The sequence below is a fragment of the Pelobates fuscus genome, chromosome 1, assembly GCF_036172605.1.
Source record: "Pelobates fuscus isolate aPelFus1 chromosome 1, aPelFus1.pri, whole genome shotgun sequence".
In the NCBI taxonomy this organism is placed as follows: domain Eukaryota; kingdom Metazoa; phylum Chordata; class Amphibia; order Anura; family Pelobatidae; genus Pelobates; species Pelobates fuscus.
Genome location: NC_086317.1, coordinates 193,891,542 through 193,906,282, shown reverse-complemented (window position 1 = coordinate 193,906,282; position 14,741 = coordinate 193,891,542). Strand labels below are relative to the sequence as shown.

The following is a 14,741-nucleotide window of genomic DNA, read 5'->3' as shown; positions in this document are numbered from 1 at the left end:
GCGCCCTGTTGTCTGGTATTAATCTTATCTTTGCAGTTGTTTTTATGTTCCTGTTATAACCCATGGAGTAGATATGATTGATCAGCCTCAGGGCCGAACAGTCTCTAAAATACGGTTTCCTGTATGTATACTGTGTGGGCTTTTTGTTTGGGCCCGAAACTCCCACAGCACCAGAGAGCGCTTTTCAGGGGGTATTAAGCCCTTTGGCGTTAATCGATAACAGTTTCAAGTCTGCTGGCAGGAAGGGAGAGGCGTGGTTTGCCATGGGTGTACTTTTGCCCTGGCGGGATTAGGCTCAGTTGCCGGCTGCGTGGAGTATGGTTCAGCGAGGTTGGTCAAGTACAAAGCGTGAAAGCAGAAGGGGGGAGGGCCAAAGGTAGCAGTCCCGGTTGTATGGGGGAACTGCCGATGTGTCTAAAAATCAAGTTTAAGAATCAGGGAATTAGAGTCGTAGTCAGTAGGAGTGACCAAGTAGGGTTGAGGTTCCCACCCAGACCAGCTGAGTCTGAGAAGCCCACTTGTGATAATTTCTTGTTTCTTCCTCTGTCTTTTTCCAGTTGATTGAAATAATTATATATATATATATATATATATATATTGTTGGGTAAAAGACTTGCCATGTTAATATACGTCTATATTAACCAAAAATACTAATACGCAATCTGACTTAGGGTTTCTTACGGTTTATTCTTAGTTACTTACATATTACATAGTTACATAGTTAGATAGCTGAAAAGAGACTTGCGTTCATCAAGTTCAGCCTTCCTCACACCTGTTTTTTGCTGTTGATCCAAAAGAGAAAAAAAAAAAAAAAAAAACCCAGTTTGAAGCACAATTTTGCAACAAGCTAGGACAACAAATTCCTTATTGACCCCAGAATGGCAGTCAGATTTATCCTTGAATCAAGCAGTTATTACCCTACATTGAAAGATTATATCCTTGAATATTCTGTCTTTGCAAGTATGCATCTAGTAGCTGTTTGAACATCTGTATGGACTCTGATAAAACCACTTCTTCAGGCAGAGAATTCCACATCCTGATTGTTCTTACAGTAAAAAAACCTTTCCTTTGCCTTAGACGAAATCTTCTTTCTTCCAGTCTAAACGCATGGCCTCGTGTCCTATGTAAAGTCCGGTTTGTGAATAGATTTCCACACAATGGTTTGTATTGGCCCCGAATATATTTGTATAATGTTATCATATCCCCTCTCAGGCGACGTTTTTCTAAACTAAATAGGTTTAAATTTGTTAACCTTTCTTCATAGCTGATATGTTCCATTCCTTTTATTAATTTTGTAGCCCGCCTCTGCACTTTTTCTAGTGCCATGATATCCTTCTTTAGAACAGGTGCCCAAAATTGCACAGCATATTCAATATGTGGTCTTACCAGTGATTTATAGAGAGGCAAAATGATATTCTCGTCCCGAGAATGAATGCCCTTTTTCATGCATGACAATACCTTACTGGCCTTGGCCACTGCTGATTGACATTGCACATTGTTGCATAGTTTGTTGTCTATAACAATTCCCAAGTCCTTTTCGTGTGTTGTTATCCCTAATTCGCTTCCATTAAGGGTATACGTTGCTTGTGTATTCTTTACGCCGAAGTGCATAACTTTGCATTTTTCAACATTAAATTTCATCTGCCATTTGAGTGCCCAGTCCTCCAGTCTATCTAAATCCTTCTGCAGCAAAGTAATATCTTGCTCACATTGTATTATTTTACAAAGTTTTGTGTCATCTGCAAACACTGAAACATGACTTTCAATGCTGTCTTCAAGATCATTTATAAAAATGTTAAATAGAAGGGGTCCCAGAACAGACCCCTGAGGGACACCACTTGCCACCTCTGTCCAGCTTGAAAATTTACCATTAACGACAACTCTTTGTATTCTGTTTTTAAGCCAATGTTCTACCCAAGAACAAGCATTTTCATCGAGACCGATTTCCTTGAGTTTGAACACTAATCTTTTGTGTGGAACTGTATCAAATGCCTTGGCAAAATCCAAATAGATCACATCCACTGCAACACCCTGATCTATACTTCTACTTACTTCTTCGTAGAACGCAATCAAGTTAGTTTGACATGACCTGTGCTTCATAAAACCGTGCTGATTTTTGCTGATAACCATATTCTTCTCAAGGAATTCTTGAATATTATCCCTTAATAACCTTTCAAATATTTTACCAGCCACAGAAGTTAAGCTCACAGGTCTATAATTTCCAGGCAAGGATTTTGAACCCCTTTTGAATATAGGAACCACATCTGCCTTCCTCCAATCCTCCGGAACACTTCCTGAAAGAAAAGAATCTTGAAAGATTAAAAACAGAGGTTCACTTATTTCTACACTTAGTTCCTTAAGTACACGTGGATGGATACCGTCAGGCCCTGGAGCTTTGTTTATATTAACTTTCTTTAGTTGCTGCAGCACATTGTCTTGAGTTAACCAATTACAATTATTCTGCAAGTTTTTAGTAGCAATCATTTGCACATCTATTGCCATGGGTTCTTCTTTAATATATACGGAGGAGAAATAGTTATTTAGAATTCCTGCCTTTTCTTGGTCTTCATTAACTAACACCCCCGTTTCAGTTTTAAGTGTACCTATACTTTCATTTTTGGGTTTTTTGGAATTTATGTACTTAAAAAATGCTTTGGGGTTGGTTTTGCTCTCTTTAGCTATCATTTTTTCATTTTGAAGTTTAGCAAGTTTAATTGCCTTTTTGCACGCATTATTTGCTTTCTTATATCTTTTATAAGATGCATCTGATTTGTCTGATTTAAATGCTTTAAATGCCCTTTTCTTATTTTTAATCTCTTGTTTTACTTCTCTACTAAGCCACATTGGTTTTAATTTGTTTCTTTTATACTTATTTCCCAATGGTACATACTGAGAAATGTACCTTTCTAATATTTGTTGGAAGATGATCCATTTATCCTCAGTGTTCTTTTCACTAAAGAGTTTATGCCAGTCAATATATTGTAAAGCTTCCCTTATCTTATTGAAATTGGCCTTTTTAAAATTATATGTTTTAGTATACCCCATGTGCTTTTGTTTTTTTGAGTTTATTTCAAAGGACACTATATTGTGATCACTATTTCCCAAGTGCTCACCTACTTGAATGTTGGTCAAAAGATCAACGTTGTTTGTTAAAACCAGGTCCAGACAAGCGTCCATTCTAGTTGGTGCTTGTACAAGTTGTGACATGAAGTTGTCATTTAACAAGTTTAAAAACCTAATTCCCTTTGCTGAGCTACTAGTCCCTATGTCCCAATTTATGTCTGGGTAATTAAAATCTCCAATAATTAAAGTGTTACCAAGATTTGCAGCTTTCTCAATTTGCTCAAACAGCTGTTGTTCCTCGTCAATATTAACATTAGGTGGTTTATAACATATCCCAACCAATAGTTGGTTTCCCTTCTTTTCCCCCAAGCAGATATTTACCCATAAAGCTTCCACATTTTCCTCATCGCATTCAATTTGCTTAAGATTTGGCTTTAAATCATGGTTGACATACAAACATACCACCACCCTTCTTGTTTTTCCTATCCTTCCTAAATAATGTGTACCCATTTAAGTTAACTGCCCAGTCATGTGTCTCATCCCACCATGTTTCAGTTATGCCTATTATATCATATTGTTTAGTGTATGCTAATGCCTCTAGTTCCCCCATTTTGTTATTTAGGCTCCTTGCATTAGTAAGCATACATTTAATATCATGCGTCTCTTGTTTATTTTGTGAATTACCAACATTACATAGCTTCTCTGTTCTGAGCTTGCCCCTCCCCCCGTCTCCACCCTCCTTATACTGTTCTAAAGCCCATCTCCTTTCTGTCCTATCTCCATTTTGTAGATTGCTATGACCCTCCCCCCCTACTACTAGTTTAAAATCTCCTCCAACCTTCTAGCCATCCTATCCCCCAGCACTGCAGACTCCCTTCCGTTTAGGTGCAATCCATCACTACTATATAGGTTGTACCCAATCGCAAAGTCGGCCCAGTGCTCTAAAAACCCAAAACCCTCCTTCCTGCACCAAGACTTCAGCCACGCATTAACCTCTCTAATCTCCCGCTGCCTTTCCACTGTAGCACGTGGCACAGGTAATATCTCAGAGAATACCACCTTGGAGGTCCTTTTCTTGAGTTTGCTACCTAATTCCCTGAAATCATTCTTTAGGACCTTCCATCTTCCTCTTACTTTGTCATTGGTACCAACATGGACCATGACCGCTGGGTCATCCCCAGCCCCTCCCAATAATCCATCCACTCTGTCAGCAACATGCCGGACCCGAGCACCCGGGAGACAGCAAACTGTCCGGTTGAGCCGATCAGAGTGGCAGATTGCCCTATCTGCTCTCCTAATGATAGAGTCCCCTACCACCACAACCTGTCTTGCCTTCCTTACATTTTGATCCCCACCCGTACTAGAGGGGCTGTCACCTCGGCTGTTAGAAGTAACAGCTTCCTCTAATACAGCTACTCCTGAGCTGATGCTCCCAACATCTTCCCTCAAACGGGCAAATCTGCTAGGTTGCACCAAATCAGGACTAGCTAGCCCTTTCCTCTTCCCTCCCCCCCTGCTTCCTCGCCCCACTGTCACCCAGCTACATGCCTGTTCCCCATCTGTCATATCTCCTCCCTCTCCACTACCTGTCCCCACTAAACTCTGCTCAGTCAGCAGCAGACTCCTCTCAAGATTGTCGATCTCCCTCAAAGTTGCGATTTGCTTCTCAAGATCTCCAATCTGAGCTTCCAGAGAAGCCACTCGCACACAACCATCACAGAGGTATGGACCATGGACGGGTACATCCAGGCATCCATACATGCAACAAGATGTGCATTGAGTTAAACTAACAATCTTGCCAACACTCATTTCCCCAGATACAGATAAAAAAATAAATAAATAAATAAAAAAAATCTATATATATAAATAAAAAAAAATTAAAAATTACCTTGATAGTTTAAACCCCTAGTTAGTTCCAACTCCTGGTTTTTTAACTCCTACTTGAAAGAGTCTGCTTCCAAATAATGTGAGCAAGCTCAGTGAGTTAGGGGTGTGCCTTTATAGGGATACAAATCCCACACAGGTGCAATTAATAAACACTCCCCCCAATCAATCAAGCAGCAGCACAAAAGAGGGGGAAAACCAGAACACCAGGAAAAAAAAAACAAAAAACGTTTTATTCTTTTAAACTTTACAGACTGAACCAAATAAACAAAATAAAATACAAACCACTCTCCACAGTATACAAACCACTCCAAGCAACTTCTGGTTTTTTAACTCCTACTTGAAAGAGTCTACTTAATAGAGTCTGCTTCCAAATAATGTGAGCAAGCTCAGTGAGTTAGGGGTGTGCCTTTATAGGGATACAAATCCCACACAGGTGCAATTAATAAACACTCCCCCCAATCAATCAAGCAGCAGTTACTGATACATAATAAAACAACAAAGGATGTTACATGATCATGGATGTTCAACAGCAGATGGTAATTGCTGGACTTCTGAAGGGAGAGTTACATAGCTGTACAGGAAGAAGAGCCAAGAGAGAGAGAGAGAGCTCTTGTCCCATCCATCAGTTACTATATGTCAGGGTGGCGGTCCAGTGACCAGGACCCAGACACTGTCTGGGCGGCGGTCGGACGACCGGAACCCAGTATGCCTGATGTTGAAAGTAGGAGTCACAGTGTGGAAGTGGATTAGCAGGGTCTGGTACAGAGTAATTGCATGCCCCCTGGTGTTGAGCACCAGCGTTTGTGCGGCCACATACCAGGACCTTGATGCAGCTTCAGCGGATCCCAGGAACTAGGAGCTTGGAAATAAGCAGACCTCCCAGGAGCTGAATAGGGAGGCTCTGCAGCAGGAATGTATCCAGTACAGAAACAAAGCAAGGCTAGGATAGGCACCAAACATGAAAACAAGACAGAACTAGTAGAACCCAGAACCAGAGAAGGATAGGAAGCTAAACCCAGAACATGTACACAATACATAAGGGAAACATTAACAGAACAGGGGCAGGGCAGGACAGGACAGGACTGTACATGAACTGGGAATACAAAATAAAACAAGACAAGATAAGGCAAAACAATAGGAGACAAAACTAAGTACTATATATGTAAAACATTGGAGATTTAGACATACATAAATGGTCAAGATGTATGCAGCCCACCAACTGTGGCAAAGTACTCCAATAAAGGTGGGAAACGAACTGCCTAAATATGCATGACTAAATAAACAATAATAAAACACACACAGCACTTACCTGTAAGAAAAGGCAGAGGACTTGAGCAACTGCCTGCAGGGACCAACTGAAACAAAAGGAATCATGGAAAAGGAACGGGTGTGGCAACATAAAACAAACATTTAAAGGAATCCTGGAGACTGGGAATTCCAGGAACGGAATAAAGGAATGAACCTGGAAAACCTAGCATAAAGAAAATCAGACATAGAATAGAAAACCAGAATAACCAAGAAAAACTAAACAAGAATTGTAAAAAGAGTACTGGATACCAGAAGCCATAGCCAGAATGACCCGCAGCTAGGAACAGGATGTGACACTATATAGATGTGCCCATACTGAAGTCAGACCATAACTCTAGCCATATAAGGACAAGACCCTCAATCCACATTCCAGAGCTCTCATACAAGAAGGAAGTGTTCCGGAGGATTGGAGGAAGGCAGATGTGGTTCCTATATTCAAAAAGGGTTCAAAATCCTTGCCTGGAAATTATAGACCTGTGAGCTTAACTTCTGTGGCTGGTAAAATATTTGAAAGGTTATTAAGGGATAATATTCAAGAATTCCTTGAGAAGAATATGGTTATCAGCAAAAATCAGCACGGTTTTATGAAGCACAGGTCATGTCAAACTAACTTGATGGCGTTCTACGAAGAAGTAAGTAGAAGTATAGATCAGGGTGTTGCAGTGGATGTGATCTATTTGGATTTTGCCAAGGCATTTGATACAGTTCCACACAAAAGATTAGTGTTCAAACTCAAGGAAATCGGTCTCGATGAAAATGCTTGTTCTTGGGTAGAACATTGGCTTAAAAACAGAATACAAAGAGTTGTCGTTAATGGTAAATTTTCAAGCTGGACAGAGGTGGCAAGTGGTGTCCCTCAGGGGTCTGTTCTGGGACCCCTTCTATTTAACATTTTTATAAATGATCTTGAAGACAGCATTGAAAGTCATGTTTCAGTGTTTGCAGATGACACAAAACTTTGTAAAATAATACAATGTGAGCAAGATATTACTTTGCTGCAGAAGGATTTAGATAGACTGGAGGACTGGGCACTCAAATGGCAGATGAAATTTAATGTTGAAAAATGCAAAGTTATGCACTTCGGCGTAAAGAATACACAAGCAACGTATACCCTTAATGGAAGCGAATTAGGGATAACAACACACGAAAAGGACTTGGGAATTGTTATAGACAACAAACTATGCAACAATGTGCAATGTCAATCAGCAGTGGCCAAGGCCAGTAAGGTATTGTCATGCATGAAAAAGGGCATTCATTCTCGGGACGAGAATATCATTTTGCCTCTCTATAAATCACTGGTAAGACGACATATTGAATATGCTGTGCAATTTTGGGCACCTGTTCTAAAGAAGGATATCATGGCACTAGAAAAAGTGCAGAGGCGGGCTACAAAATTAATAAAAGGAATGGAACATATCAGCTATGAAGAAAGGTTAACAAATTTAAACCTATTTAGTTTAGAAAAACGTCGCCTGAGAGGGGATATGATAACATTATACAAATATATTCGGGGCCAATACAAACCATTGTGTGGAAATCTATTCACAAACAGGACTTTACATAGGACACGAGGCCATGCGTTTAGACTGGAAGAAAGAAGATTTCGTCTAAGGCAAAGGAAAGGTTTTTTTACTGTAAGAACAATCAGGATGTGGAATTCTCTGCCTGAAGAAGTGGTTTTATCAGAGTCCATACAGATGTTCAAACAGCTACTAGATGCATACTTGCAAAGACAGAATATTCAAGGATATAATCTTTCAATGTAGGGTAATAACTGCTTGATTCAAGGATAAATCTGACTATTGTGCTTCAAACTGGGGTTTTTTTTTTTTTTTTTTTTTTCTCTTTTGGATCAACAGCAAAAAACAGGTGTGAGGAAGGCTGAACTTGATGGACGCAAGTCTCTTTTCAGCTATCTAACTATGTAACTATGTAAGAAATCCTTGTGGCTTATACCATCTGCTACTTATGCCAATCTAGACACCCATACATATTCAATAGAAACATAGAATATGCAATATTCTACACCACCCTCTCTATTGCAAATCGTCATTAAAAATACCTGGGGGGGAGGGGGGCGGCAAGGTGTCAGCTGTTCGGTGAGCATCTGTCCGGAAATAAATCTGCTGTGTAACAGGGAACTCTCTCACGCTCCGGTGCCTCGGTCTAAGGGCTCATTGAACAGTCTAGCAATACCAAAGCTAAAAGTAAGGAGCTACAGGGGTAGTTAGGTCATGGTGGCGGTTCCCATTATGAGGGCTTCGTCTATGGGCAGCGTCTAGGAAGGTGGCACCACATAATAGATAAGTGAGCGTAGATCAAATTCAGAACCCATTTAAACGGTAAATAATATTTTGCGATATAAAAGCCATAAAAGAATTAATACAGGATACAGTCACATAAACAACAGTAAGGTCAGAGTACATGTAAGTACCATAATTACAACAAGTAGACCTGAAATATTGATTTTAAAGCAAACACAGATGTGACCATTTGGTTGAAATCATATATGATAATTGCAAATCTGGCTGAAATGTTGTTATAAAATTAACTGAATTTTGTCAGTTCGGGAACAAATTTGCACTATAGTGATTGCACTGCATATGTTGAATACACGTGTATACTGAGTTTGACCAGGAGAACCTTATCCCAACCTTCCAGTCTTAATAAAGTGATAGTTTTAATATGTTTTCCTCTGGATCTGCAATCATTGTTACAACGAGAGCTATCTCTATGTATTGAGTTCTGATAAGTGTGTCCAAAGTTGTATAATGGAGTAATCTCCAATGGAATCGGCCTGTTGATTCCCCTGTTTTCTATGGTGATTGCCCTACTTTTAGAACATCATACTACTTTTAAAATTCCAACAATTAATAAAAATCTCCTTCAATGAGAGAGACCAACAGTCGCATGAAATGTTTAGGTGACATTATAGTAGGTCACAAGCACACAAGAGGGAATGTATATTAACATTTGCCCTACTAATGAATGAATAATCATTTATAGTTAAATAAACGTTGATAAATCATGTTTGTGATATTTATTTTTTATTGATGATATTCTATGAGAACTAAAAATTTTCACAAATGCTTTTTCACCATTGTGGTATTCATGGGCGTCCGTGGGGGGGGGGAGGGGGGACACTTGCCCCCCCTTGGATTTTTCAGCTTGTTCTGCTAATTTTCGTGTGAGATTTAAAATGACTGCAATACCGGCGCCGGCCAGTAGGTGGCGCTGTGTATGGAGAGAGACAGGGACAGGAAGCTGCATCTATCCCTGCTTCTCTCTGCTGAGTGAAACCTCAGGGGAGCAACACATGCAGCCAGAGACTGCGTACAGATCAGGTAAGTGAGGGATGGGATGAGGGGGGTTTAAAATAGCCTATAGATTAGGGGAGTTAGGCATGGGGGGGGGGTTCAGCCTATATATTAGGGGAGCAAGGCATGGGGGGGGCAGCCTATATATTAGGGGAGTAAGGCATGGGGGGCAGCCTATTTATTAGGGGAGTAAGGCATGGGGGGGCAGCCTATATATTAGGGGAGTAAGGCATGGGGGGCAGCCTATATATTAGGGGAGTAATGCATGGGGGCAGCCTATATATTAGGGGAGTGAGGGATGGGGGGGCAGCCTATATATTAGTTGAGTAAGGCATTGGGGGCAGCCTATATATTAGGAGTAAGGCATGGGGGGGCAGCCTATATATTAGGGGAGTAAGGCATGGGGGGCAGCCTATATATTAGGGGAGTAAGGCATGGGGGGGCAGCCTATATATTAGGGGAGTAAGGCATGGGGGGGCAGCCTATATATTAGGGGAGTAAGGCATGGGGGGGGGCAGCCTATATATTAGGGGAGTGAGGCATGGGGGGGCAGCCCATATATTAGGGGAGTGAGGCATGGGGGGGGCAGCCCATATATTAGGCAAGTGAGGCATGGGGGTGTGGGGCAGCCTATAGATTAGGCAAGTGAGGCATGGGGGGGTGGGCCTAAATGAAGAGTCAGCAAGGAGCAGGAAGGGTCTGCAAGGAGCAGGGGCAGCATGGAGCATGAAGGGTCTGCAAGGAGCAGAGGCAGCAAGGAGCAGGAATGGTCTGCAAGGAGCAGGGGCAGCATGGAGCATGAAGGGTCTGCAAGGGGCAGGAAGGGTCTGCAAGGAGCAGGAAGGGTATGCAAGGAGCAGGGGCAGGAAGGGTCTGCAAGGAGCAGGAAGGGACAGAAGGAGCACAAAGGTAAAGGAGCAGAAAGAATCAGAAGGAGGACAAAGCTAAAGTAGGAGAAGGAGCAAAAAGGGTCTGCAAGAAGCAGGAAGGAATCAGAATGAGAAAGGAGCAGAAGGGCGCAAAATAAGCAGAAAGGAGTAGAAAGGTAAAGGAGCAGAAGGAGCCAAATATAGAAGACAGTGTCAGAAGAAAAAGAAGACTGTCAAATGAAGGAGAAGAAAAGGAGATTGGAGCAGGAAGGACAAATGAAGTGAACCCTCCACTTTATTCTGGACACCACATCATAAGGCTTTGGTACCTGGGGCTGGCAGGGAAACTCTGGACCTTCTCATCTCCCCAGGTAAAAAAAAATATAATTGTTAATGTGTTCACTTTTATTTACTGAGTGTCAGGAAGCAAAGAGTGCCGCTGGATAGGGGTGTTGCTGATTGGCTAGAGCGGTCAGCTGGCACTCTAAGCCAATCAGTAGCTCCCCATTCATAAAAAAGTTTTTAAAAAGTTATGAAACGGGAACTGGCGATTGGCTTAGAGCATCAACTGTCAACTCTAGCCAATCAGCGGCACCCATGCCTGACGTCAATCTGCACTTCCTGACACTCCGTTTCAGATGCCGAATACCACTGAGGGACCTGGAGCTGGAGGAAGCCTTTGGGGTTAAACCATTTGAGAGCGGTTTAACCCCTTAAAGGAAAGAGCACCCAGGGGCTTCGTGGCATCATAGCATTTTCATTTAGATGAAGTTGTTATGGTGACCAGAATGTTCCTTTAATTTGCTTAAAGGAACACTATAGTGTCAGGAATACAAACATGTATTCCTGACACCATAGTTGTGAAAACGCTATTCACCCTGGCTTTATGTGATAATGACTATGCTCCTCCCTTTCATGACACTGTCAAAAAGGGGCCAAGCATAGATGTCATTACAATTATGCCCCCCCCTGGAAAAATTCCTGCGGACGCCCATGGTGGTATTCCATATTTTAAATAGAAAATTTTATATAGCAGTCTGGAGATTGAATTAGAGGTTTCATGCTGTTTAACACTTAATCATAGGCCCCCTCTTTCAATTTATTATAATGACAAGTTTTCTGACTGTAGACCACATAACTGTGTTATATGATCCTCTAAATCTAGAGATTATAAGCAATTTTAAATAGTTAGCAGAGCATGATTAAAGTTTACTAGGGCCCTGGGGAGAGTGCCAGAGTGGGGCCCATCACCGGGGAGTCATCAAGAAGCACTAGGAGACTGCGAGAGTACTCTTAACCCCTTAAGGACCAAACTTCTGGAATAAAAGGGAATTATGACGTGTCACACATGTCATGTGTCCTTAAGGAGTTAAAGAAGACTCCCTTGATGATGTGAGGAGGAACGGGGCTGCAAAGGGAGATCTGTTGATCTTGCTGCTGACTTGAGGGGGACCAAACCTCTTGGCCCCTATTTGAGCCTGAGCTCCTGCTTATCTAATTAGTAATTCAGCTCCACACAGATGCCTAATATCTATAATGAACAGTGCCAGCCAGGCAGTATAGTAATATCCCTCTGCATATTGAAATACAGAGACCGCTTTGAATTCTGTTTATGGCTGCATAATGGAATTTGTAGTTATATAAATGTAAAATAAAAAGTTTATTCATGTAAAGAACACTGTAGGAACTCTAATCCTTTCATCTCATTGAATTGGTTATAGTTCATGGAATCTGGCACTGTTCCTAAATTTAGTGTTAAAACATTTTCTTGCACGGTTTAATACAAAATAAATGTCCCTGTACGCCTCCTACTGGAGACTTGGCTAAAGCAGAGATTACACATTTCCTTCCTCGCCATACCAATTCATAACAGCATTGGAAGATGTGATAGGCTGAATGGGGACAGTAGATACTCTGTGCTTGGGACTCTGTTTAGCATTACAACATTAAAAACAGATTGATGCTGAATGGAGGGTCTACAAACACTATAACAACTTCACTGAGATAAAGCAGGTATAATGGTCCTTTAATCCATGGATTGTTGTGAAATGAAAATGAATTGCAACAATCTGCACAAAACAATTTGTTGATTTGGCCAGAAATTTGTGTTCATGCTTGAGATTTACCACTATTGACTGTTTAGTGAGTAACCCCTACAGAACAGCATGTATACATACACATACCGAACGGCTGGTAGCAAAGGCTAACCTTTAAAACATGTATAGCTATTTATAGACCATGGTTGCCCCTGATTTGGCTGGCTGAGCGTGATGAGAATCGTCATCAGCAATATCTGCCCTGCTTAAACGGTAGTTTTCTATAGACTGGTTACCTGTATTTTGATCTGAACAAAGTCTGATTCAGAAACAAAAGTCAGCAGGCTTAAAATAAAGCCTGTACAATACACATTCCGGCTGATACTATGCTACAAGCTGAAAGCCTGTATATATTCTCGCATTCATTCCCCAGTTGTTCACACGGGATATACACTGATTTACACATGTACAAAATGTACTCCACATGAATAAAACATCTTCCAATCTTAAACCTAGCATTTGTTATGAACCCGGATTTCTTAATATCAAGCATTTTAATACATGTAGATGAAACGACATACCATTATCCACTTAACTGACCTGTCACTGTGCTGTGCATGCTGTATAGAAACATGCTGGGCTGGTGTTCTTCTGTGAGACATTATCATCTGCCTAATTTATATATAACAGCAACTGCTCTGTACTGCGTTACAGACATTAATATACAACACATATAGAATTCTAGAAGCTATCCGTATTCAGGTACAGAGACAAAAAGTTCACATAAAAATTGTATATATACATAAATATACATAAGCACACATAAATGCTGTATCTATATATAACATATTATCATAGCCATAGATGCATGTAGAGAAAAGCTGACACTCGTATCCATACATCCAGAGAAAGGCTACAGTCTAGGCACATCTACATAAAGACCAACAGAGAAATCCAGATGATTCAGTCTTTGACACTTGCCTGCATGATACAGTCAATTCAACTCTGGTGGCTGGGATTTCTCCACAGACAGGGTCAGAGTCTGAGGATTCCTCCATGTCCTGCAGTCTGTCCATCACCGCCCAGCTCACCTAGTCGTCCTCTGGCTTCAGTGCTGCCTTTTAGCACTCTCTTTCCCTGTTGTGTATTTTCCAATTTATTTCATACCCTTATTTATCAGAATTCCTCCTCCCTCCCTACCTCTTTCTCATTTATCTCGTATTGCCTCTCAGTCAACCCTCCCCCTTCCCTTCTTATTCTGCCTGTAGGCACCTCTCTCTCCCTGTCTCCCTTTCCTTTTCACTCTCTCTGTATATTTGCCTTGTTACTCCCCTCTCTCTCCTCCACTTTAAATATTGCTTTTCCTGTTCACCCTTTTCTACTCTTGTTACTACCCTGTATAGTTTCTTCTTCTCTTCTATAAAATCCCTTTTGGTTATTCAACAATATATCTTCCTCTATACATGTGTCTCTAATCACCACCCATTCTTAGTCCTTCCTTATATCCCTTTTTGTGTTTTTATCATTTCTATCCCTCTTTCCCTCCCATCTCTCTCTGTCTCTCTCCTTCTCTTCCTGTCTGTCTCTTTCAAAGCTCTGTCAGATTTTAGCTTTTTTTTCTGTCATACACCTATATCAATGCATATTCACCCACCTATCCATATCATCTATCTAATTAACTAACCTAAGCAAATATTGCTCTGTGTGTCCCTGTTGTTTCTGTATTTATTTTCTGCTTGCTATATTCTCTGTTACTCTTCTTCTCCCTCTCTTTAATATGTGAGCATTCTCTCTGTCTCTCTATAAGTCTGTATGTGAGAGCATCATTCCTGTCTGCTATTTATATCATCTCTTCTTTTTCTCTGTGTACTTTTCTTGCACTCACATTTCCGTATTGTCATACATTGTGTGCCTCATTTACAGACACCTTTTCCTCTCTTTTTGTTTGTCTTTATCATATCTCCTTTCTTCCTCTACTGGGAGATTAACACGCTTTCTCTACTAAAATTAATCCAGGAATGTGTATATTGTATGATCTTTATATAAAATATGAACAGTGCAATGAAGAAATTTGTCATAGCAAATATATCATTAATACAGGTAGACAGTTGTATTTTTCTAAAAAATAAGAAATGACCCCAAGGCACACCACGGTTTTGCACATTGGGATCATTTCTTATTTTTTATTACATATATCTGGTATGGGAACAGATTCTCTTCCTTTAAGCGCACCCTGTACCTTATAAACCAAACACTTATTA

The 14,741-nt window shown here is 40.8% G+C and overlaps 1 protein-coding gene across 2 annotated transcripts in view; it reads right to left on the bottom strand.

Annotated features, from left to right (window-relative positions):
• Positions 1-13,627, bottom strand: part of CPNE5 (copine 5) — a 417,182-nt gene extending 403,555 nt beyond the window's left edge. For both annotated transcript variants that reach the window (XM_063453199.1, XM_063453200.1), the window contains exon 1: positions 13,462-13,627. In XM_063453199.1, the coding sequence (XP_063309269.1) occupies positions 13,462-13,556 (95 nt within the window). In that variant the 5' untranslated portion in view covers positions 13,557-13,627. The remainder of the gene's footprint in view (positions 1-13,461) is intronic.
• Between the last annotated feature and the right edge of the window lie 1,114 nt (positions 13,628-14,741).